At 33.0% G+C, this 24,806-nt stretch overlaps 12 protein-coding genes and 4 pseudogenes across 16 annotated transcripts, besides 5 other annotated features; 7 read left to right on the forward strand and 9 right to left on the reverse strand.

Moving 5' to 3' along the window:
- Positions 1 to 345: 345 nt before the first annotated feature.
- TVAGG3_0838740 (otolith morphogenesis protein family) lies at positions 346 to 3,973 on the reverse strand (the record flags this gene model as incomplete). The annotated part of the gene is made up of 1 exon (XM_001298987.1): positions 346 to 3,630. The coding sequence occupies one exon, from the start codon at positions 3,628 to 3,630 to the stop codon at positions 346 to 348; it is 3,285 nt and encodes a 1,094-aa protein (XP_001298988.1).
- An 89-nt stretch (positions 3,974 to 4,062) lies between these two features.
- Positions 4,063 to 7,723: a mobile genetic element.
- TVAGG3_0838760 (MULE transposase domain-containing protein) lies at positions 5,035 to 6,001 on the reverse strand (the record flags this gene model as incomplete). The annotated part of the gene is made up of 1 exon (XM_001281826.2): positions 5,035 to 6,001. A coding segment is annotated over one exon (967 nt), but the record flags the coding sequence as incomplete, so codon positions are not given.
- Positions 7,724 to 7,761: a mobile genetic element.
- A 555-nt stretch (positions 7,762 to 8,316) lies between these two features.
- Positions 8,317 to 8,353: a mobile genetic element.
- A 2-nt stretch (positions 8,354 to 8,355) lies between these two features.
- Positions 8,356 to 8,597: a mobile genetic element.
- A 94-nt stretch (positions 8,598 to 8,691) lies between these two features.
- Positions 8,692 to 9,497, forward strand: TVAGG3_0838800 (protein of unknown function, DUF4106 family; the record flags this gene model as incomplete). The annotated part of the gene is made up of 1 exon (XM_051248782.1): positions 8,692 to 9,497. A coding segment is annotated over one exon (806 nt), but the record flags the coding sequence as incomplete, so codon positions are not given.
- A 1,444-nt stretch (positions 9,498 to 10,941) lies between these two features.
- Positions 10,942 to 24,806: part of a mobile genetic element that runs on past the window's edge.
- Positions 11,535 to 11,980, forward strand: TVAGG3_0838820 (annotated as a pseudogene). The gene has a single exon. A coding segment is annotated over exon 1 (446 nt).
- On the forward strand, positions 13,191 to 13,601 carry TVAGG3_0838830 (protein of unknown function, DUF4106 family; the record flags this gene model as incomplete). The annotated part of the gene is made up of 1 exon (XM_051248783.1): positions 13,191 to 13,601. The coding sequence occupies one exon, from the start codon at positions 13,191 to 13,193 to the stop codon at positions 13,599 to 13,601; it is 411 nt and encodes a 136-aa protein (XP_051084258.1).
- On the forward strand, positions 14,760 to 15,584 carry TVAGG3_0838840 (uncharacterized protein; the record flags this gene model as incomplete). The annotated part of the gene is made up of 1 exon (XM_051248784.1): positions 14,760 to 15,584. The coding sequence occupies one exon, from the start codon at positions 14,760 to 14,762 to the stop codon at positions 15,582 to 15,584; it is 825 nt and encodes a 274-aa protein (XP_051084259.1).
- On the forward strand, positions 15,616 to 16,452 carry TVAGG3_0838850 (annotated as a pseudogene). The gene has a single exon. A coding segment is annotated over exon 1 (837 nt).
- On the forward strand, positions 16,887 to 17,306 carry TVAGG3_0838860 (protein of unknown function, DUF4108 family; the record flags this gene model as incomplete). The annotated part of the gene is made up of 1 exon (XM_051248785.1): positions 16,887 to 17,306. The coding sequence occupies one exon, from the start codon at positions 16,887 to 16,889 to the stop codon at positions 17,304 to 17,306; it is 420 nt and encodes a 139-aa protein (XP_051084260.1).
- Positions 17,323 to 17,769, reverse strand: TVAGG3_0838870 (uncharacterized protein; the record flags this gene model as incomplete). Its single annotated transcript, XM_051248786.1, has 1 exon — positions 17,323 to 17,769. One exon carries the CDS (start codon positions 17,767 to 17,769, stop codon positions 17,323 to 17,325), a length of 447 nt encoding a protein of 148 aa, XP_051084261.1.
- TVAGG3_0838880 lies at positions 18,232 to 18,680 on the forward strand (annotated as a pseudogene). Its single transcript has one exon. A coding segment is annotated over exon 1 (449 nt).
- Positions 18,700 to 19,308, reverse strand: TVAGG3_0838890 (uncharacterized protein; the record flags this gene model as incomplete). Its single annotated transcript, XM_051248787.1, has 1 exon — positions 18,700 to 19,308. One exon carries the CDS (start codon positions 19,306 to 19,308, stop codon positions 18,700 to 18,702), a length of 609 nt encoding a protein of 202 aa, XP_051084262.1.
- On the reverse strand, positions 19,343 to 19,651 carry TVAGG3_0838900 (uncharacterized protein; the record flags this gene model as incomplete). Its single annotated transcript, XM_051248788.1, has 1 exon — positions 19,343 to 19,651. The coding sequence occupies one exon, from the start codon at positions 19,649 to 19,651 to the stop codon at positions 19,343 to 19,345; it is 309 nt and encodes a 102-aa protein (XP_051084263.1).
- TVAGG3_0838910 (organellar and viral DNA polymerase type B) lies at positions 20,238 to 20,585 on the reverse strand (the record flags this gene model as incomplete). Its single annotated transcript, XM_051248789.1, has 1 exon — positions 20,238 to 20,585. A coding segment is annotated over one exon (348 nt), but the record flags the coding sequence as incomplete, so codon positions are not given.
- TVAGG3_0838920 (organellar and viral DNA polymerase type B) lies at positions 21,821 to 22,224 on the reverse strand (the record flags this gene model as incomplete). The annotated part of the gene is made up of 1 exon (XM_051248790.1): positions 21,821 to 22,224. A coding segment is annotated over one exon (404 nt), but the record flags the coding sequence as incomplete, so codon positions are not given.
- Positions 22,733 to 23,395, reverse strand: TVAGG3_0838930 (uncharacterized protein; the record flags this gene model as incomplete). Its single annotated transcript, XM_051248791.1, has 1 exon — positions 22,733 to 23,395. The coding sequence occupies one exon, from the start codon at positions 23,393 to 23,395 to the stop codon at positions 22,733 to 22,735; it is 663 nt and encodes a 220-aa protein (XP_051084266.1).
- On the reverse strand, positions 23,680 to 24,538 carry TVAGG3_0838940 (annotated as a pseudogene). Its single transcript has one exon. A coding segment is annotated over exon 1 (859 nt).

The raw sequence follows: 24,806 nt of genomic DNA on the forward strand, positions 1-24,806 counted from the left end.
CAAAATAACATGATTATTGAATGTGAATATATGAATTCTATGAATGAATTTCATTATCCCTTCAGTGTTTTCGTGAAAAAATGGAAGATATGTGAAGCATGCTGCTTAACTAAGCTTAATATAAAATATATTTTTTTTAATAATCTGCTACTAATTAAATAAATCATTGAGAATGAACTTTAACCTTGAAATGTAAGATCATTTTGAGCTAATCTTGAAAAATTCATCCAAATTATTTCCATCTGAAGGAATGATTGTATATTTGGGGAAAAAAATCGATATTATAAAGTAAATATTAAATCTATTTTATTAAAAACAAACAAAAATAATATAAAATAAAAAAATTCATTGAAGAAGGGAATATCCATCTCTTCTATTTTCAGATGTGATATAATAGAATGCTGTTGCGTATGTCAACACAATAGCTATGCACATCGAAAGTAATGCGAATGTAGCAAACGATCTTTTTTCAATTTTTTCTTCAGACATCATCCAATATTTATCAGTTGGTCTTGGAGTTGGATCTGGAGCTGTTCCGCAGTAGTAACCTTTGATTACTTGCAGGCCGAAGAACTTCTTATGCTTGAAATCCTTCTTAACGTGAATTTCCATTTCATCATTCACGAATGAAGGTAATTTCGTTGTTTGATGGTCACCATATCCGCAGTATTCGAAAACTGTTAATGATGAACATCCAACGAAACAAGTTTGATCTAATTCTACTAAAAGAATTGGAAGAGAAACTTCAACTAAATTAGTGCAATTATAGAACAAATAAGGTGGTAATACTTCTATATTCGTTGCTGATAAGTCAATCTTCTTTAAATTCTCACAAAACATGAAACAACTTGATCCAATTAAATTTGTTGTTTTTGGCAAATTTATTGATTTAATTTTCGTTGAAGCAAATGATTCAATTCCAATTGTATTGATTGATTCGGGTAGTAATACTTTCTTTAGATGCTTACAACCTGCAAAACATTGATAAGGAATTGTTGTTATCGATGTATAACTCAAACAAACTTCAATCAATGAATGACAATCTTTGAACAAACATCTTTCAATGTTAAATGTTTTTTGAGGAAGAATTATTTTTCCTAATTTAGTTTGCATGAACGCACAAGAACCTATTGATGTAATATGATCATTAAAATATATAATCTTCAATGAATGACATAATGAAAAACACTCAGCAGGAATCACAGAAACTTTTGAATTTCTCAAATCAATTTCCCTTAAAAATCTACAATTTCCGAAACTTCCTGATCCGATTCTGCTAAGAGAAGGAGGTGCAATAAACTTATCAAGAGCTGTTCCTACTAATGATCTCGATCCCAATTCTTGTAATGATGTAGAAATCATCAATGTTTCTAAATGTAAACATCCTTCAAAAATAGAAGAACTAAAATTAACATTAACTTGAGAAATATCAACATAAACTAAGTCAATGCAACTGGAGAATATTCCTTCATTTACTTCAGTTGTTATATGAGGAAATTCAAATGACCTAAAACCTGTATTCGAAAAACAAAATCTGCCAAAAATAATTTCTGACAAATAACCGTTAAATTCAATTTTTCTCAATTTCTTACAATTATAGAAACAAAACTCTGGTATATAACTAACCCCTGACTGGTCAAGATTAACATGTACTAAGCTCTGGCAACCGTAGAAACACTTTGGACCAAGGTTATTCAAATTTTGGCAAATTGGAAATTTTGAAATATTTGTCAACGCAAAAGCTTCCAAACCAATTGATTTAACCATAATTGGCATTGATATATTAGTTAAAGAAGTGCAATGAAGGAAAACACCTTCAGGAATCACTTCAATTTGAGATGTACTCATTGAAACTGAAATTAAATTTTGGGAAGAATAGAAAGCATATTTTTTAATTGTTCTTAATGTATCAGGTGCTTTAAACTTCCTCAAATTAGTAAATGCGAAACATTGTTGGTCAATTGTTTCCAATTTATAAGGGAATATGATTTTTTCAAGTCTAAAACAATTCAAGAAACAAACTGCAGGTAATAACTTAACATATGTTCCATTTAACATAATTATTCTTAAATTTGAACATCCTTCGAATGCTTTTGGTTCAATTGCAGCAATAGGAGGTAATTTAATATCAATTAATTTCGTAGAATAACAAAAACAGCCTGTTTTGATTGTATCTATTCTTGTATTTGTCAAATCAATTCTATCTAAAAATGTCAAATGAGATAAAGCAAATTCTCCTAATGTTTGCAATGATTTCGGAACTTTAAAGAGTTTTAAGGCACATCCGTAGAAAGCCGATGAATCAATGATAGCTGTCTCTTGAGAAAAATAAAATTCTGACAATCTGGAACAATTTGCAAAAGTGTCAGAATAAATTTTTTTGATGTTTGTTTTAGACATATCGAAATGTTCCAAATACTGGCAACCAGCGAAAGCAGCTTCATATACATCATTTATTGATGATTGCAGTACCGTTTTACGAAGTTTAGTATTCCTAAATGCACCTTGTTTTATTGTTTTTATATCAGAAATTTTCAAAACTTCCAAACTCGTGCAATTTGCAAAAGTTTCTTTTTCAATTATTTTGTAATCCATGCATTCTAAATCTGCTGTTTTCAACTTCGAAATACTTGCGAATGCGTATTCAGAAACGGTCTTGATATTAGGTGGGAAGTGTATTTCAGGGAAGTTGCAGCCATAGAAAGCCCTGATGCCAATTGTTTCAAGAGAAACAGGGAAAGAAACAGAAGACAAAGAATAACAATTATCAAAAGTAAAATCTTTGATTTCTTTTATAGCTGTTTGACTTAAATTTATACTGTACAGTTTCAAACAGTTCTGGAAAGCGTTGAGACCTATCGATTCTAGTTTGGATCCAACACTTATATGTGCAACACGTCCATTGGCAAAAGCGAAATCAGAGATGGTAATAAGGGATAAAGGAAGATCTAAATTTCCGCAGTTTGAATTTCGAAATGCATCTTTAGGAATGGTTTTTACGGACGCGGCTGAGAGATCGAGACTGCGGAGATTGGATGTATTACAGAAACAACCTTCTTCAAGAGTTTCTAGTGATGAATAGATACCAATTTCACTGACGGAACAATCTGCAAAAGCATTTGCACGAATGATGGTAGTACTTTGGGATAAAATGATTTTCTGGACTTTATGGCAACTGTAAAATGCTTTTGGAGGAATTTCTGTAAGTTGGCATTCAGAAAAATCAAATTCATGAAATCCACTGTATGCAAACGCTTCTGTTTCGAGTTTTGTAAGTTGTTTGGGTATCTTTATATGAGCGATATCTGTGTTTGCGAATGTTCGTGATAAAACTGTGGTGATTTTACTGGACATCCACATATCTTTTAATGAAGGACATTCGTAGAAGGCCTTTTGGTCTAATCTTGTAATGATTGTTTGTGATAAGTTTGCAATTGTAAGATTATAGCAATTTGATAATCCATATGGTTCAATATACTTCAAGTTAACGTATGGATCGAATATTTCTATTTGTGTATAATCAAATGCATATGAACATACTCTGTAAAGCGTGTTAGGCAATTCTATGTATTTCAATGTAGAATTCGCAAAGCAACCATACGGAATTTCTTCAATATTTGTTTGAGACATTTTTATTTTGCTGATATGTGTATATGCAAAAGAATAATTTCCGAGTGTACGAATATCTTCTGGTAGTGTGATTGATTTAAGTGTTGTATTAAAAAACGCATAATCTGAAATCCGATTTATAACTAAAAGATTCTCTCCATCTTCGACATGTCGAGGAATGATTATTTGTTCTTTGATAATCCTATCTAAAGGAGCAATTCGATTTCGAAATCCTGAGCCAATCTGTAGATAGCCTTTACCATTAGAATATGCTTCAACTTCAACATTTTTAGAAACCTTGACAATAGAAACTGGCTTGATTTCGGCAGGATGCACTTGTGCTGTAAGCAAAAATAGCCACAAGTGCATCCAAAATTATAACTTATTTCATATATTAAATAAGATATTTGATATTTTATAAGTGTTTAAACAAATATATTTTGTTTTTTATTTGGGCGCGTAAAGGGTTGGCGTCCTAAGGCGTCCTGATGTAAACTATTCAATTTTTGAGAAGTTTACACCATAATTGAATAGTTTATGGCGTCCTGAGAGGAGATTTCAATGGGTATGGCGTCCTAAAAAATAGAAGAAAATGATTTTTTCTCGATTTTTCTAGAAATTGAATTTTTTAAAAAAGAAAAAAATCAAAACGTATACATTCAAGAAAGACTATAAATGAAGATTTTTCTATTTTTTTTCATTCTAAAACATCTTTTTTTGGATAATTTTTTTTTTAATAAATATGTAAGAAAGATTGAAGAAAAAGTAAATTTACTTTAAGAAAATTCGTTTTACATGATGTAAGACCCATAACAACTATAAATATTCAATTATTTAAAATAAAAAAAGAAAAACAGATTAAATGTATCTCACATCAAAATCCATTGACCTAAGGATGTTAAGTTTCTGTTTTTAAAAGTTGATATTTTTTTTTAATTTTAAGAAAATTAATAGCATGTTATTAGACAATAGGAGTGTAATGATATTGACTAAACAGAAATGAGAGAATAGAGATATAATTTTGATAAGCAATATTGCGAACAAATTCTGAAGTAAAATCGCGATCAATAATTGAAAATTACGATCATGTACTGAAAAATGACGATCGAATTGAATGAATAGAATTATATCTAAGAAAAAATAAATTGTATTTAGAAGATGAACAAAGAAAGGTGTATGCTAAAAATCATTTAACAATAAATGGAAATAAAACGAAATTGTTAAAAGAAAAAAATGAAAATTGTTAAATAATATATTATTTTTTAGTCATAAGAATAAAAATATAGTAGTTATAAAAGGAATTAGACTTCATATATCAATTCTTTTTCTCTGTAGATGTGGAACGTTTGCTTTTCGATCTCTTTCGATGAACTTGAAAATATAAGTTATTATCGCTGAGAATCCTTTCCGAAATAGGAGCTTTACGTTTAGGAGGATTGTCGGATGAATTTTGTTTTTTATTGTTTGATTTTGTTGTTATGGAAGATTTTTTCTTATTTTTTTCAGAATTTTGCTTGCTATTAACTGAAACTTGTTTTGACGGCCCAACAATAGCATTTGTAGTAGGAAGAATTCCCAATAACGAGCGCATTTTCGATAATTGTTTTTCAATATGATCAAGAAGGTCCAGCTTATGTTCTAGATTACTAGACATTTGATTTGTAGAAGGATGGTTTTGATTTTCTGGTTCTAAATCTGTAGAGTCTGCAATATTTGAATTTTCGGAGCGAATTGGAGCATCTGAACCTTGATTTGTATCGGCTTGCTCAAAATTAGTTTGAATTGGAGTGGATGAATTAAAATCTGGATGATTTAATGTTTCATTAAATAATGCCATAATTTTTTCTCTTTTTTCATTAATAAACTTAGTGATCATTGTATCTTTATCTGTTAGATCGATCGATTTGAGTATATCTGCATCATGAACTGGAATATTTTCGAACAATGAACTCGATTCTATGGAACCATATGGAGAAATCTCGTTCTGAGCCAAAGAAAGATCACTTACGTTGTATTGTTTGATAGAAAAAATTGTTTTCTCAAGTTCTTTTTGAAAGCAGTCAAGAATATAATTTTTGTAGCTATCAGTGATAACGGTTTTTATATGGCGCTCGATCTTCTGGTTATTTTTGATGGCGTTATATTTATCTAATTGGATTTGAGATATCTTCTTAATAGCTTCATAAATGTTTGGATGTTTTAACGAAGAAAATTCTGAATGCATACTCTCGAGGCAATCATTAGTGAATATTGCAGTTGCATTATTATATTGAGATATTAAATTGTAGTGCGGCAACCAAACTTTGTTGAAATAATCAATATAATCTTTGATCGAATCAACTTTATTTTGATTAATTATATGCATTGTAAGTACAAATTCTTCATGAGACATGAATGGAGTAATAGAATATAGCTTAAATAAAGAATTTTGTAAAGTATTGAAATTTTTTGTATAAAGTGCTACAAGTTTCCTGTGTAAAGCTTGTTTGAAATGAAATAGGCATCCAATTATACGGACTTTAGGGAAAATTTGTTGAAGTGCCTCTATCATTCCCTTTTCAAAATCACAATGAATTTGAATTAGCTTTGAAAATTGAATACTCTTGACAGTAAAAATATATTCAAATGCCTTCTTATAAGATTCAAATGTGCGGTTTTTCATGAATATAAATAAAAGTGGTAGATATTGATTTGCTGAAGGTTCACAAATCATAATTGTTAGCATCTGTCCTTTTTTGAAAATGTTTTGGTGTAATTTTAAAAGTTCCATCGCAAAATAAATCTGTGGCTTCTTTTGCAAATTGAATTGCCTTCTCAAAACCAAAAAACATCGTCTCACAATTTGATTGAAAATCATGGCCATGAAAAACTGCTCGCCATTTATTAAACAAAAATTAGCAATTTCATCGTCTGTAATTTTTTCTCCAACAGAAAATTTTCTGGACTTATTATAAACTTCCCTGACCAATGAATCTTTAATTAATGGGTTTTCATCAGTACCAACAGCAAGTTCTGTCATAAATTTTTTAATCTGCTGAAAAGTGCCGTTGTCTTCAGAAAATTTTGCCATTGCCTTATTGTATATTTCTGTCAGAGTCATTGATTTATGAAGATCATTTTTTTCATTTTGTAACTTTTTAAATTGTCTGCATTCGGGTATATGTTCCTTTTGTAAATCTTCGGAAAACTGAACTGTTCTCAATTTTAACTAAATAACGTGCTTGACAAGAATGATCGATGCAACGGTAGTAACGTTCAATATTATTTGAATTAATAATATTTGTATGATCATGCGAATAAAGCATATCTTTGCGAACAATTGTATCAGGATATTTTCCAGTAACTGCGGGAATATTTTTAACTGCAATATAACTAAAATATCTTCTGACAGCTTTAGATTCATTTTCGGCGTATTTAATATTAAAATATTGAAGAACTTGTTTGATTATATTCGTTTTTTCATCTCTCGATGTTGATTTTTGGTATTTATCAGATTGTTCCCTGATAAATATTTTATTTTCGTCTGTAAAGTTTGCTCTTTTTTGATTAAATATAGATGATTTTCCCATTAAAAAATGAAATGATGCAAAATTTACGAAAACCGTTCGAAAATTGAATCAAAAATGAAAAGTAATACTTAAATGAGGAATTCTTTGAGATATTGGTCTTAGATTGAATGTAGCGTTATTCTTATATAGAATATATATTCATATCATCGGAAATATGATAAAAAGCATATAATAAATGTCAAAAAAGTGAACAAATAAGCAAAGATATTTTTTAAAAAACAATGAAAAGTAATACTTAAATGAGGAATTCTTTGAGATATTGGTCTTAGATTGAATGTAGCGTCACAAATTTCACAAATATAATTTACTATACAATTTTATTCATTTTTTTAAAATGGCTGACGACAGTCTGTATCAACTAACTCAACTAGTCAAGCATAATGATTATTCTTCGGATTCATTAAATCAACTTTATCAATGCATAAGTACAATGACAGAAAGATCAATTGGATGCTTGAATTGGGATAAATTTTTCAAAAAAATCACAGTGACTGATGAAGTTCTTTTACATTTTTTAGCATCCGTTTTAAACATTGAAAAGATATTGTTGTAAACAGAAATTCATCAAAAGTGACACCTCAGAAAAGCTAAAATATTGAATTTTTGGAACTTTTGATAGAGCACGTTTTTAAATATTAATTAAAGTAAATGTCTATTTTGTAAAGATTCTTTTTAATAAAAAATAAAATTTTGAAGAAGAACACAAAATCTTCTGAAAAATAATATCACATAAACTCATATTATTTTCTAATATATAACTATTTTATATAAAAATCAAATTCAATGATCTTAAAAGCGAAGGATAAACCTCAAAATTTACGAATATAATGAGTGGGAATATAATGCTTATCTATCATAAAACCATATGAAATATTCCCACTCATTATATTCGTAAATTTTGAGGTTTATCCTTCGCTTTTAAGATCATTGAATTTGATTTTTATATAAAATAGTTATATATTAGAAAATAATATGAGTTTATGTGATATTATTTTTCAGAAGATTTCATTCTATATGCCTATGAAAAGTACTCTCAAAACCAACTTTTTCCTAATTATAATTAAATCTAGAATATTGTATTATGCTTAGTATTATTTCATTTTTCTCATTCAATTTAGAATTTACAAATGTCAAAAAATTGAGAGCTGTCACTTTTGATGAATTTCTGTTTATTACAATATCAGAATGTTTCAAGGATTCTATTTTTTTATCACAATATTAATCTTGAAAAATTCAGTAATTTAACTGAAACAGAACAACAAACAATTTTAAATTCCTACAAAGCGGATAAATTTACATATTACATAATGTGCTCACAAATTGTAAAATCAAACTGGAACAATTTATCCCAAACTTTAGTTAATATTGCAAATCAATATTTGCCATTTTTAGATGAAGAAAAGCAAATATATATATTTAAAAAAAAAAAAAAAGGTATTGGGGCTTCCAGGCGCGTTGCGCCCTCTAGCCCCGAAGATGTTTAGTATAAAACCGCTTTTTAACTTCACTTAAAATGCCACGTAAGCTACGTAAGAATATACGTAAGAGGAAGAGAGCATTGAAACATCCAATAGTAAAACTAACACCACAACAACAGTTGCAACAACAAATGCTGAATGACCCCACTATGTTGCAACAAATGTCAAGCAATCCTATGCTTTTAAACCGAGTTGTTGGTGCACAGAGTGGAGGTTTAAGAGCGGCACTTTTAGCGAAAATGGCAGGCTATGGTGGAGCTGCAGACGGAACAGCCTATAACCCTCAAAGTCAAATGAATTTGAGTTCACTCAAAAATCAAATAACAGATGTCAAAAAGTCAAACATAGACATACAGAAGCAAATAAGTGAAAACGAAAAGAAACTAGAATATGACAGACACACAAAGAAACTCAATGAGTTAAACGTAGAGAAAAAGAAGAAAGAAGAACAACTGAAAGAACTAAGTACAGAGGAATATGCGAAAAAAGTGTCAGAAAAAGCAGCAGAAGTAGCAAAAATGGAACAAGATGTCATAAATTTGAAAAACCATACTACTCAATATAAAATACTGAAAGATGAAGAGATAAAACAAAAAGCCCTGAAGACATATATGGATAGCGATGAGTATAAAAAAGAAGTTGAAGCAAATGTAAAGGCAGAAAAACTTTTACAGTTGCAAAACCAAACCGTACAGTATGAAAACTTAGCACAAGAAAGTAAAAATAACGACGCGGCTATGCAAAAGGCAATGAAAAGCGCAGAATATATAAAAGCCAACAATGACTGGTTAGATGCCCAAGCCAACGCTAAAGCAGCCCAACTCATAGGGTCAATAAGGACAAAAATACAAGCGGATGAAGACAGTTCAAATGAAGCTTTAACAAATGCTGACTTTAAGAACGCCTTCGAAGCTCTTCATAGTAAGGTGAAACAAGTGAACGACTTCTCATCTGGAAAGAAACTGAAGTCTGAAGGTTTCGACAAAGAGTTAAAGAAGTAGCACAAAATATGACGAAAATAACAGATGCAGCAACGAGACAGGCAGTTCAAAGTGCCTATGACGCCGTTAGAGCAACTGTTGTGAAAAGTCAAGAAAAAGAGTTACAACAGACCAAAACAGACCTAGTAAATGCTTTCTTAAGAACGAAAAGTCAGGTAGGACATTACGCTGCAGATGGAACATATGTGCCAGCTGGTGGAACTTATATACCACCAAACCCTCCAAGAGAAGCACCTGCACCAGGACTACCTAGAACATTTACATCGTCACATGGACACAGACACAGGCATGCACCAAAACCAACAGTTCAAAACCCTGCACAACAAAACAACAACAACAACAACAACCACACAACAACAAGTTCAAAACCGCACAACAACCACTCCACAACCAGCACAACAACCACAAACAGAGCAAGGACATAAAAGAAGTAGAGAACAAGGAAACCAAGAATTCTTAAAAATGCTTAAAGAAGAGTGTGGTTACCCAGATAGTATTGACTTTAGTGACAGATATAAAGAAGCTATTAGAAAGTTCAAGGATGGAAATACTGACCCGAACCTATTTAGCTTTATGGCTCAGCACCAAACGGATATAATCTCAAACCTGGAAAATACAAGCTCGCTAAGGGATATGATTTAATAGCATATCATCCAAATGACATGATGAATTTACTCCGAGATATTTGATGTCAGAGCTAAATGACAATTCAACTTCGTCATGAAACGCGTAAAAAATAGAGACGGAACGAAAGAACAAAGCTTATGAATGCGATGACTTAGATAGGGAAATTGTTGAAAACGGTCTCGGAATATATGAAATGCCAGCAGATGAGGTACAAGAAACTCCACAGGAAGAAGTTCAGATACAACCAGACATGGAAGAAATAGTTCAGCAACAACAGCTAGAAGAGCCTGAAGGAAACGAACAAGTCACTCCTTTGGAAACTAACTTCACAGAACTAGATGAAGATTTGGAACAGCCGAAAAATCTTGACCCTCAACAAGAGTATGCGGAGAATATGGAATATTTCCAAGAGTCTAAAAAAAATTCGGCTGACATAGTAGAAGAATATCGAAAAATGTTTGCCGACATACAAAAGACTCCAACACCAGATGAAAATATTCAGCATAGAATGGAAGTACTGAAAGAAAATGTACACAAATACAACAACCCTTTTTACTTACGAGCATTTAACGTTCAATCTTCGGATGAACTCGGTGAAATAAAAGGTTAAATTTCAAGAAAACATATAGAAATGAAACATTGTTTAAAGTTCATTCAGAACCTAACCAAGATGGAAACAAACCTACTTTTGTTTCTGCAGACGATGGAACTACAATGAGATGGGGTCATAAAGCTAACCCGGATAGGTGGTTCATAAACTTACAACCACAATTCCAAGAAGTTGTAGACGCAATGGAAGTCAATGGTGAACGAGATATAGCTGGTATTTTAAGCGCGGCTTTAATGCCATTGAAAGATATGAAACATGCAGATATTTTGGACCAGTATGAAATGAACATGGCTGATGGAAATATAACACCTGACGTTCTAGAACATTTATCTCAAAGAACTACACAGAACCATAGAGATGGTATATTTGGTGAAGAGTTTAGAAAGAAAGTTAGGGAGAGAAGGAAGAGAACCTATTGTACATGACCTTGCAAACGAAAGTTTACAAAATGTCATAAAAACTTACTTTGCAGACAATGAACCGAGAAGGGATGAATATTTAAGAAAACTCAAATGGACAGTACCAAATGAAATGTTAGTATTGAAAAACATGTTCCTTGACAAAATAAAACCAACTACAGAAATAAACGACGCAAGACTGAAAGATTGGGTAAAAGCTTTCCCATTCACAAAAGATATAGTTGGTAACATGGAAAGAAAACCAGAATGGCTACAAAAACATATATTTGGAAACGAGCATATTCCATATGGACAGGCACTGTTTGAAGAGCTTGAACCGGAAACTCAGGAAAGAGTCATGCAAACAATACGCGAAGACTCAAATACAAACTATGACAAACTCTTTCTAGGATATAGGTTACCTGAGATGGGCGACCAGAGCCCAAAGGCAAAAAGGACATGGGAAATTTGCAACATACTAGATGAACATGAGGCAAAGATGCAACAACTTGAAGCAGAGGGCAAGTTACCAAAGCGACACCAAAGAAGAAGAGTAGAACAAAGTGAAAGTAGTGAAGAAGTAACTTCATCTAGTGAAAGTAGTGGCAATGAAGGAAAAAGAAGAGTTAAAAACTCAGTCAGGAAGAAAGTAAAGCTTGGTCCACGTGGGTTCTATTATGACATATAAATCCAACTATTCTATATTTTTACCCATATGAAATGTACGCCGCTCAGAATATAACGCCAACAGTTTTGGATGCCATGAATGGAAATGTTTCCGAATGGTATAACGAATGCGACAATGCCATTAGAAGGTCAGAAATAGTTCCTGGAACTTACGAATATACAACTGCTGTTTCTTATGGAAACGTAGGTGAGTTTGGAGAAGGTTCTTCAACAACAGTAGATATTGCTTGCGACAGGTTTCATATAATTTCTATTGACAACTCTTTCTTATACGTGGAACAAGACATTGAAATAAAACCTTCTGCCAAGTTGTCTGACAAGAAAGGTTGCAATGGAATTTTCTATGTCGGATACCAATATGCTCCAGAAGTTTTCATGGGATATAAGATATATTCTAACTCTGACTTAGTTCAAACAGTAACATGGGCAAACTATGAATGGTTCGCTTTGAGAAACTCAGTACAACCACAAGCTAGAGAACAAACAGACCAGTATGCAACTATTGAGAAAATAAGAAGACTTGACCCTAACGTTCCAGGAGTTTATGTTACCTTTCTGGACAAACTGCAGCAGCAGTAACCAAAGTAAAATTGAAACTTAGAGTTCCTTTGTCATCTTTCCTCATCTTCAGGTTTTTAAGATACTTGCCAAACTGGGCAGGAAAAATTTCTATCGAACTTACTCCAAGCAAAAATAACTTAGTCATTGCACCAACACAAGACCCATTCACTCTTACAGAAGTGTGGGAAAAAAATTTTTTTGCAAAGACAAAGTTGACTTAGACTTTGGTTTCTCAAACCTCAACACTGAAGTAAACTATTATTCAATGCTGCTGGAATGCTTGGGACCCAGTTAAGTTCACATGCGAAAAGTTTGAATGCAAGAGAATAGAAAGCAGACTTGCAGTCTATATGTTGGACCCAGATATTTCAAATGCTTTAGCTGCCAAATATATTGCAGTTCCACTTATGTTCCCTATACACCAAATATCTGTCAAAGACTTTGCAGGTGAAGTTGGAAACCAAAGTGCTGACCCAGGTGCAAGAACAGATATTGCCTTAACAACTGCAATGAAACATGCAGATACTATGTTTGTACTGTTCAGACGAACTATAAATGACTATTCTTGTTTCTACAACCCCGGTATTAAATATCATATAAACATAGATGGCAAATATTATCCAAGAGAAGAATATTCTACAGTTGAGGATATGAGGTCATACAACTTGACATTAGATGCTATGAACTTTAACAACAACTTCACAACAACCATTAACCCTGAAATGCAAAGTTCTATTATGCCATATGTGAAAGTATGGACTCATACAGGAGGTCAAAAAACTCAATATACAAATGGAGACCGTTCAAACTTTTGGCTTGGCATTCCATTTGCTGACTCAGAAGACTTTATGGGTGGTATTTCAACTGTTGGTACAGTTCAAATACAATATACTGGTGACAGAGACGGTCCAGATGAATTGAAAGCAAAGAAGTTTACAAAACCAATAGCACTTTTCACGGAAGATGCTCTTTTGAAGATTCGTTCGATGAAACCTGCTGGGGCTCCTCAGATTGGTATAACGACAGCTTCCATCGAGCAGATTTTGGCAGCAGGTCAGTAAGTTGTTCTTGAACTGACTTCTCTCCGTCAAATATTGACAGTACGCCAGTTTTGATATAATATTGTATTAAAAACTTACCTTTAGAAATATCGGTCAGTTTTGTTGTTATATTTTTGTCTGCTTCAAGAACTTTCACCATCTCGGTTATACCAACTTTCTTTGCTTTATGAAAATATTTTGGTTCAGCAAAGACTGCTATTCTATAACATTTTCCATTGTTTGTATAAAGAACTATTCTGTCAATGAACTTGTATTGTTTGTGTGTGTAAACTTTGTTTTGCTTCAATTCGAAGAGATACTCAAATACGTCCATCTTTTTATTCTAAGTAAAATGTCATTTCCGAAAAATAGAAGCGTAAGTGTTTCAAAAGGTTTAATGGCGATGGCAGATGTGAAGTTAAATTCACCAACTCAAACAAACAGTCAAAGTGTTGTTGTCAATGTCAAAGAAGAGATGTTGAAGTGGGGAAACCATACGAAGACGAAGATGGTATAACAATAGTTCCTGTAAAAGAACAACCAACATATCCTGAAGTTAGCAGAGACTTAAGTTCTGTTGCAGATATTCGAAACGACTACCAACAACTTAAAGACAAACTTAAAACTCAGGAGAAGATTTGTCAAGCTTTGGTATAATGTTAAACTTGGTCGAGCACAACCCTGTAAAAGTGAACTCATATGTCATCGCACCTCATGAAGTTTTGAAAGAACTATTGAAACTTTTGACAGAGGCAGACGATATAAACATCAAAGAAATAGAACCCGACATTGCTTGCTGTGGTGTTTCATATAATGTCATTGACAAGATATACGTTATGAAAGGAGGTGAAACGTTGAACTTAAAATATAGTTTCCCAGACGTCATAAAAATATTTGACGACCACAACATTTCATTAAAATTTACTTGCTAAGTAAAAATGTCAAAACTTCTTGAAAGATGTTTGAAGAAAAACAATATAGACTTTATTTCATGTAAAGGACTTTACACACTTTTGAACGATATGAAAGACCCTGTTTTGTTTGTTCGTGTAGACAAAGGAAAGTTCTATGTCTTTACAAAATATTTGAACTTCTTAGACAGAGAACTTCAAGAAACGCCATGTGAAAGTTTAGATGAAGTTCTTCTCCACTTTCAGAAAAACTTTTAAATATATGTAAATGGCAGAAGACATAGTGGTTTATACTATTACGACTAAAAACCCTGAGTCATATAATTCTATAACAACAAACTTACAAAGTCCTCAAGGACGATATTGTAAACTGACCTTAAACACGATGACGACTAAAGCCTGTTTTGCTCTTTTGACACCAGAAGATTTTATTGTTGTGAATGGTAAAAAATACTCCTTTGAAGATACTTACTCAGATATACCACCAACAGGTTTTGTTGACTTATTTAATACTTTAAGGACGGATGTAACATGTGCTGCAACTAGAGCAGGTTTCATTATGTTTGGATGTCCGACTGAGTTTAGTATAAACGATATGAGCTATAATACAAAACTTATATCTGGTTTTTACTACCAACAGTTTCCTATAACAGGAAAAGGTGTCATACAAGGAATGTCTGTTCCATTGACTTTAAGTACACCTATTTTATATATTGTTTCAAACTTAGGTTCAAAGTGCTATTCGAATGTCGACAGAAACTACTATGACCAAAAGATACTCATGCGTATAAACAACACTTTCTCTGCTGGTTTGCCTATTGTTCATTCGAATGCAGAGTTTTCAGCTTTAGTAAACTCAAACACTTTAGCAAACATAAACTTAACCTTAGTTGACGCAAACTTTGTTCCTGTAAAACTTTTATGTCCTATGTATTTGTCAATGACGGCAGAAAGTTTCGAATTGGAAGATGCAACTGGTGAAAGTATTGTACTACAAGAACAACTTCAACAACAAATAGCTCAAGAACAACAAATGCAACAAATGGAACAAATGCAACAACAAAGTCAAGAACAACAAATAGCTCAAGAATAAAAAAAATATTTTTTTTTATTTTTATAAAAAAATGTACAGAATAGACGTTTCAGATTTTTATGACTTCCAAGCGTTCAGAAATATGTGTCCATTTAGAGACTATAACAAAGCAGTCGAGAATTTGAAACGTTTAGTCATTTATGTCGACTCTGCCCCAGAATGTTATGTCATGAAAGAATGGGATGTAGTCTTTAACAAACCTAAAGCGACAATAGTTTCAGAACAAGAATGTAAACAGAAACTTAAGAAAATAAAAGTCGTACAAGTTGGTATGAAGATGTTAGATGCTTGGGATATCTTATTGTCAAAGTTAGAAGATTTTTCAGTTCGTGGTATAAAGTTCTATACACCATCTCCAAACTTCTATTCTATCTTCACTGGATATAAATACGAACAAGTAGAATGGAAAGAAAATGTTATAGAAGCTTGGTTAGACCATGTCAAAGAAATTATATGCAATGGAAACGAAAGAGTCTATGAGTATATCTTATGTTGGTTTGCAAACATCTTACAACATCCAAGTGCTAAAAATGAAACTGCTCTCATTGTAATTGGAAAACAAGGAACAGGTAAGAACACTTTCTTTACAGATATCTTATGCAAACTGTTAGAGGGCTATTCGAACCCGAATATGACAAACTTAGAAAACATCTGCGGTAAATTTAACTCTTCAATAGAGAATATGAAACTTATAGTATGTAACGAACTTCAAAGTATAGATACAACAAAGGTTTTAAACTCAGATGCTTTGAAGAGTCTTATAACAGACAAAGTTGGAGTTGTTGAAAGAAATATAAAGACCAAAGAGTTTGTGAAAATGTTGCAAATTTCATCATGGTTTCAAACAACGCCGTTCCGATGAAGTTAGAAAGTTCTGACAGAAGATATGTAGTTGTCAGAACGTCAGATTCTCATATGCAAGATACAGAATATTTTGACGCTTTGTCAGAAACTTTGACATCTACTTTTACAACCACTTGTTCTCATATTTCATGACATTAGATATTTCTAAGTTCAATCCAAGACAAATTCCACATACCGAAGAGAGACAAACATTGTTAGAAGCAAACAAGAGTGTATATGAACTGTTCATAGATGAAACTGACTTTGAGTGTTTAGATGAAAGGTCATTGTACGATTCGTATAAACAGTATTGTCAAGAGTATGGTTATATGGCAGCGTCTAAACGAACATTCTTGGCAAATGTCAAAAGTCTTTTAGACGTACAGAATGGTGTATATACAAGGAAAAATTTTTCTGAGTAAATTTTAAAAAAAATATTTTTTTTATCCGATAGGAAAGATGACGAAATTCATCTCAGTCAACAAGTACATGTCAGGACTTAAAGAAGAACTAGACCCATTCACATATTTGAATGTTTACTTCTACCATTTTGAAAAGTCTACATTTGACAAAGTTTGGAACATCGAACCAGTTAAGTTTGCTATTGTGACTAAAAATGGTGCGAAATTTGAAGACTTAGACATAGAAGGTTTGTTAACAGTCAAAGAAAGTTTTGACAGAAGGTTTTCAAACCTTAAAGAAGGCAAAGCATACAAACTTGTTATACCTTATGAACCAAAGAAAGCAGACGACTATGAATATTATGAGTCTAAGATAGTTGAAGTTCAAGGTAAATTGGGTAAAAAGATTTTAGAGTCTAAGCCAGTGTTTGCTCCTAAAGAGGAAGAGAACATTGACATTGACCCAGAAATGTTCTAAAAATAAAATTTTATTTTTACATGTCATATCTCCCCTTCTCTGGCTCTGGTTCTTTCTTCTCTTCTTCTACTTTCTTTTCTTTCTTTTCTCTCTTCTTCTTTTCTGGTGGAGTTATGTCAAACTTCTCAGAACCATATTTTTGTAAAAGTGCTTTGTCATTTAATAGCTCTTCTATTCTGTTTTCTATTTCATTTTCAAGAACAGCGCATGTGTCTTCTTTGCATTCTAAGAAGTTTTGTTGGACTTCATCTCTCCAAGAGGCGTCATCTCTGTCAACAAGTCTGTCATTGACAAATTTTAAGACTTCTCTGCTTAAGGTTTTATGGTTCTTGTCATATTCCCAGAAACAGAACTTTAGAACAAATTCACCTTTCTTGTTTACACTATGTAAGATTTTATGGTCGACAGATGTTTTGCTGTCGAAAAGCTTGTCTCGAATATAGATAGCGAAATCGCTAGACATTTCCTAAAAGATAAAAATTTTAATTTTTCTAAAAATATGTTAGAAAAAAAGTTTGCTGACATTGACAAAAAATTTGAGAATGTTTTAAATAAGAACAAGAGGAAGTTGGAAAATGCTCAGATAAAACCCATACATGACAAGTTCTTATTTGCTCAGAATGGTATAACAGGTCTAATTGCACCGCCTGGGTCGGGTAAGACTTTCACTTATCTTAAAATGGCTGCACAACAACAAGAACTAGATGAGAAGAACCCATTCTATGAGTTAGTAGTCATTTGTAGTACTTCTGGTCAATTTGACCAAACCGTCAATTCGTTCAAAGATATTATAAAAAAGTCTAAGTTAGTATGTATAAAAGATACTGAGTTGTTAGATTGGATAAAGAAGTACCAAAGAAGAGTTTTGAAGTACAATGCTATAAATGAGTATGTCAATTCTAAGTTTAAAGACCCAAATGAGGAAATGCAGAGAATATTAGAGAAGAAACACTTCAGAAACAAACAGAAAGAGATAGAATACATTTCGAAGAAATTGCAATCTTACGATTGGAAGACTTACCCTCATAGATGTCTTCTTATCTTAGATGACTTTGCTTCTCATCCTTTGTTAAAGAACAGAGAACAAGACATGTGTCGAATTCTCAAGAAGCTCAGACACTTTAACATTTCAGTTGTCATTTGTGTACAGACAGCAAGAGTTTAAGTAAGGATGTAAAGAGAATACTTACTGATATCATACTTTTCCCCGGATTGTCCGAAGACGATTTCATGGAACTTATGAAAGAGTCCATGGCAGGTAAGTTTGACAGACATGAACTATGGGAGAAGTACAAAGTCATACAAGACCCTCATACTTCTTTCAGAATTCACATCTACGCAAACAAAGTTCAAATTGTAAAAAGTCAAGCGTAAAAATGTAAGTGTTTTAGTCTTAGTCTGTTGTGGTGCTGGGGCTGTCGGTTCTTCTGGCTTTGGAATGGACTCGGTTGGTGGTACGTCGGACATTCGTTTGTGTCCTGTCGGAAGGAAGGACTTTTCCAGTTGGAAGGAAGGACTTTTCCTGTCGGAAGGAAGGACTTTTCCTGTCGGAAAGAAAAACTTTTCCTGTCGGAAAGAAAAACTTTTCCTGAAGGAAAGAAAAATTTTTCCTGAAGGAAAGAAAAATTTTTCCTGAAGGAAAGAAAAATTTTTCCTGAAGGCCGGCCAAAAAGTTCTCAATTTTCGAAAATTTGAATGGTTTACGGACGGACAACAAGAAAAATTTTTCCTGAAGGAAAGAAAAATTTTTCCTGAAGGAAAGAAAAATTTTTCCTGAAGGAAAGAAAAACTTTTCCTGTCGGAAGGAAGGACTTTTCCTGTTGGAAGGAAGGACTTTTCCTGTTGGAAGGAAGGACTTTTCCTGTCGGAAGGAAGGACCTTTCCTGTCGGAAGGAAGGACCTTTCCTGTCGGAAAGAAAAACTTTTCCTGTCGGAAGGAAGGACTCGGAATGCCAGAAGGACTCGGACAAGACAATTTACCATCTAGAGCTACATGAGCCATCTTTGGTGTCAAGCTTGAAAAATAAATGGTTCATTTACTCTTCCTCTTTGAAGTTATCGAAATACTCTGTTATTTTTTCCTTCAGTAGCGGCAAATCTTCTTTGAATGTAAGTATTGTACAACCTTTCATATCATAGTGTGTTTGAGGTAACGTATCTTGAACTATCTGTTTAACATCTTCATTCGGTGTCATTGAAATCGGTAAGTTTTCGCGATAGAACCAATTTCTGTCGGATTTGTAAATCTTAGCAAGGTCGTAAAAGCTTTTGTTGTTTCTTCTGACTAAATGCAACATAACCATATCTCTGTCTTCTTCATTTTCCATCTCTTCAGTGTAAATCATATACTTATAGTTCTTTTCCTTTCCTTTTGGTACCGAACGTGGTATTCTTTTCTGTATGTTTTTGTCTTTTGCTTCAAGCTTGTTCTCTAGCTCTTCACGTTCTTGTCTATGAAGTTCATCTAACATCATGAAAATATAACAAGCATAGCGAGGCGAAGCCCACATTGCAACAGCATTTACTAAAAGTCTATGTACATACCAACCTCTCAAACCATTTGGCAAATTTTGACGATTTTCGTACGGAATCTCGACCCGCGGTTTTCTACCGGTCGCAAACATATGAGGAAATTCTTCTAAAAGTTCTTTTGTCTGTTGGTTTTCAAACCAATGACGTGCTTGCTTTGTAGAACGAAGAGCATTCAAAATACTTTGTATTTGGTACATGTCATCTTTGACCGAACGAATGAGACGTAACTGTTTGTTATACTGTATGTACTCGTATTCTTCATCTATGGCTTCATGAACGATAGCAGTTGTTGTGTTCTCTGTTGTTGTCATATCTGTCTTTACATACAAAATAAAAAAATAAAAAAAAATAAAATTAGCGTTATTTTCTATCTTGTATAAAAGACCAAAAATAAACGCTTTACATGTATTTTTCAGCAACTTCGTCAAATACTTTTATAGCTTTGTCGATCTCATCTACTTCAAACGTTTCTTTACCTCTCGTGGGAGCACCATACAATTTCTCAAACTTTTCAAGTAGTTCTGTTTCAGCAGCTCTCATATCGTTAACAAACGCAACCTTAACTCTATTGACTATACTGTCATATCTTTGAGTTATATTAAATGTTCTTCCTATCTTATATCTCTTTGTATTGAAGTCCTTCGGTTTCTGAACGATGTAAAGTAAGCCTTCACTGCAACGTTCCGTATCGAATGAACCATATGTTATGAAATTATATCCAACAACTGGGTCAATCCAGAACAAAACTACTGGTATAAGACTTTTGTCTATAAGATATGTTCTTGTTCCATAGAATCTTACCGATATCATCAGCTCAGGATTTCTTGTCAAAATTTTCTGAGTTGAAGCATTTTTAACCCAGTCGTGTGCTTTCTTTCCTTCAGATAGTGTTAAAATGTCTGACAAAGAATATTTTTTGTATTTCTTTGAGTATCTTACGTTTAAATCACCTATTTTAACCACTTTGGTCTCATTGTCTATCTTTTTAACTGTTTCAAACTCAGTGTTTAACATTTACTGTCTTTACATACAAAATAAAAAAAAATATTTTAAAAAAACTAGCGTTAATTTTATTTTTTCTATCTTGTATAAAAGATATGATTTCATAGAGTTTTTTTCACGAAGTGCAAAAGTTCTCTTCGTCAAAAAAATACAGTTATATCATGAAATTTGGTCATTTTTTCACGATTTCAGGGATTTTTTTTACGAAGTGTAAAAGTTCTCTTCGTCAAAAAAATACAGTTATATCATGAAATTTGGTCATTTTTTTCAGCAAAAATATATTTTAGATCTAACCAGGTCCCTCGGTCCCTCGGTCAAATGAACTTCTCTGAAAAAGTGTGACAACATGACATTTTGACAACAGTCCAGGAAATAGACTTCTTCGTATATGTTTTTTCACGATTTCATCGTCAATGAGTGTAAATCAGGCAAAAATATATTTTAGGTGCTACCTCTTTTTCACAAGCGTTTTACATGATATGGTACTTGGGAAAGGATGGGATATGGGATATTGGTGGTGGTTCATGACTTTAAACAGTTTTGTAGCTTCTATTTCTTCACGAAGGATATCAAAAGTTTTAACTATGCCGAAAGTTTCTTTATATTTCTTCTTGACATCAGATAGAAGGAAATCGTTAGCAGTTGGATAGTTTTTGTTCAGAAATGTCAACATGTCCATTTTATCTTCTGCTGGTTTCTCTACTTCTTTCTTTAAGTCAGCATAGTCGTTTCGCATACGTTCTATCTCTTTGACGGAGTAGTTATATTTCCTTGTTGCTGCTTTACATTTTGAACATTGTGGGTTCATTTTAGCGTTATATTCTGAAACCTTACCTGCTAAAACAAGTAAGGCGTAAATGGTTTTCTTTAACTCAAAGGCTGCTGGTTTTATCTGTTCATTCCATACTTTACCTCTTCTATCTTTATCTCTTATCTGCCATACACATTTTGCAACTAACGAAACAAAGTTGTCGTAGGTCTTAAACTCCCCAGATTTATATATGTCAATGAAATATACCATATCGCAGTCTTTGTGGTTGCAATGAAATCCAAGAAACTCATAGTTTATCTTTCGTATGAACTTCTTGGTTTCTACTGAGTCAGTTGGTTTCACTTCTATTTCATCGAATTCTGGAATAGTAAGCTTTTGTTGTTGTATTTCAGGAATTTTAGGTAGATGGTCAATAATATCCTGCATTTCATAAAGATACTGTTCATTTGTTTCATCTTTCGCACTACAGTCTAAATCTCCTTGGAGAAGTTCTTGCTTTATCTTCTGGATTTCTGTTTCGAAAGTATATGAAGAAGGAATGAAGCTTTTCATCTCTACTAACATAGATGTTGGGTTCATGACTAACGAGTTTGGTGCTGTTGTTGCTGACATGTTCTTACAATAAAAATAAAAAAATATTTTTTTAAAAAACTAAAATATATTTTTGCCGAATTCAAGAGTTATGTGTGTTTTCTACGGTGGGGCCAAAAATGGCTCGACCTCAAAACAAGCATTTCGTGAAGAATATACCACCCCGCGGAAAACAGCGGGGTGCTTTTTATACAAAACATATACGATGAAAGTCTTGACAAAACAGGCATTTTGTGAAGAATATACCAACCGCCGGAATTCCGGCGGTTGCTTTTTATACAAAACATTGACGATGAAAGTCTTGACAAAACAAGCATTTCGTGAAGAATATACCACCCCGCGGAATTCCGCGGGGTGCTTTTTATACAAAACATTGACGAAGAAATCTATCTCCTGTGTTGTTGTCAAAATGTCATGTTGTCACACTTTTTCAGAGAAGTTAAAATGACCGAGTGACCGAGTGACCGAGTGACCTGGTGAGATCTAAAAATATATTTTTGCCGAATTCAATAAAAATAAAATGGTTCATTTACTCAAAATATTTTTGTACAAAAGGACCCCAACCTTTTAACCTCTCTTCTGCAGCTTCTAATGAAACTTTAGCGAGTTCATATTCTCTAAATTCTCTCTTTAAATCTTCTTGTTCCCATTGGTCTAGTTCGTATGGAGAGTCTCTATAACCAGAACATATCTCACGTTCATGTTCTATTTGTTTTTCATGCATTTTTCTAACTTCTTCTTCGAACAAAGGTTTAGCATTCTCTACTGTATCTTCAAGTTCTTCTTCATCTAATTTCTCATGAACTTTCTTGTCTATGGAGTCCAGAATTTTTCCAACTGCTATGCAATATTTTGGAGAAGCCCACATTGCTATATAGTTTGTAAGTCTTGGGTCTACATACATTCCTCTAACCTGTTTGATTTCATCGGGAATTTCTGCATTAACATTGTATAAAAAGCACCCCGCGGAATTCCGCGGGGTGGTATATTCTTCACAAAATGCCTTAAAATACTCTTCCCAGGACTTATTTTCCAACAACCTTCTAAAGTCTTTCCTAAACTGCTGACATATCTTTGTTGCATTTATATAACCATCCTTGTCTCTACGTAAGACTTCAATACCGTTATAGGTGCCTTTTGTGAATGTTTCGCCATTAGATTTGTTCGTGAACGTTTTTGCTTCGACTGTCATACTGTTCTTACAATAAAAATAAAAAATATTTTTGGCTTAACCGTCGGACATTCGTTTGTGGCTTAACCTCAAAACAAGCATTTCGTGAAGAATATACCACCCCGCGGAATTCCGCGGGTTGCTTTTTATACAAAACATTTACGATGAAATTCATGAGAAATTAGATGATGAAATCTATTTCCTGTGTTGTTGTCAAAATGTCATGTTGTCACCATTTTCAAAAAGATGTTAGTTGACCGAGGGACCGAGGGACCGAGGGACCTGGTTCGCCTAAAATATATTTTTCAATACTTTTTCAGCACTTTTCCGTAGTTGTATATGAAAGACAATTCGAGATAAAAGTCATAGTACAATGGAATAATATGCTGCACACCGTTTGTTGTGAACCAAACTTGAAAGTCAGAGAAACTGTTACTAGGTGGTTCGTAGAATTTAGAAGCAAAGTCATAAAAGTCCTTACCGATACAAAGAAAACTGTTGTTGCTTGAACTGAAACTTGCATGACACATGACATTTTGAGGATCGAACACGTTTCTATAAACTGTCAAATCTGTTGGTGGGAGTATAAATTTAAACGGACCGTCAGGTGGCAATGGTTCGTTCTGGTTTAGTAACCGAAGAAATTGTGCCAAGAACGTTTGTCCACCCCCAATATAAAAACTCTGTATCTCTTGGAGGGTTATTTTCAATCCTTTGAAATGAAACTGTGGAGTTCATCTTGTCGTATTCTAGTTTTAGATAGTATGTTCCATTTAGTAAAGAGTGGTATTTTTCTTGAAATTCCCAGTAGTATTTGTTTATTTGAGTTTGAAAGTCATTTAGAGTTTTTTCAAGACTTTCGTCTGAACGAATAGTAAAGATCTTCATTTCGTCAAATTTTTCTATTAGACCATCAGAACCTTTATACTGACCGTGAAAATATACTGCAAACATAAACGCGTTAGTTCTATTTGAAAACAAAACTCTTCTAAATCCTATTGCCTTTGCATCTGAAGGACTTTGAAGCCAACGAATTGGATAGTCAAACCGATAAGCTCCGGATAAAATTTCTTCATCTGATATAGTCCTACCTGCGTTTGTAAAGATATAGTCTAACGGTTTTGTATCTGCTACTTTTGTTCTTTGTTTTTCAACCTGAAGCATTTTATATATGTAAAAATATACTGTTTTAAAAATGTTTTAAAAACGCTTTAAAATGGTATGCCATATAGCTTCTTGAATTTGTTAAGAAATATTTTAACGTTTTTTCCATCTGTATCTCTAGTGTTTACATAAGCATAGCCCGCCTTAGTAAAATATACTGTTTTAAAAACGTTTTAAAATGGTATGCCATATAGCTTCTTGAATTTGTTAAGAAGTATTTGAACGTGTTTTCCATCTGTATCTCTAGCGTTTACATAAGCATAGCCCG

Source organism: Trichomonas vaginalis, chromosome VI, assembly GCF_026262505.1.
Source record: "Trichomonas vaginalis G3 chromosome VI, whole genome shotgun sequence".
Taxonomy (NCBI): Eukaryota; Parabasalia; order Trichomonadida; family Trichomonadidae; genus Trichomonas; species Trichomonas vaginalis.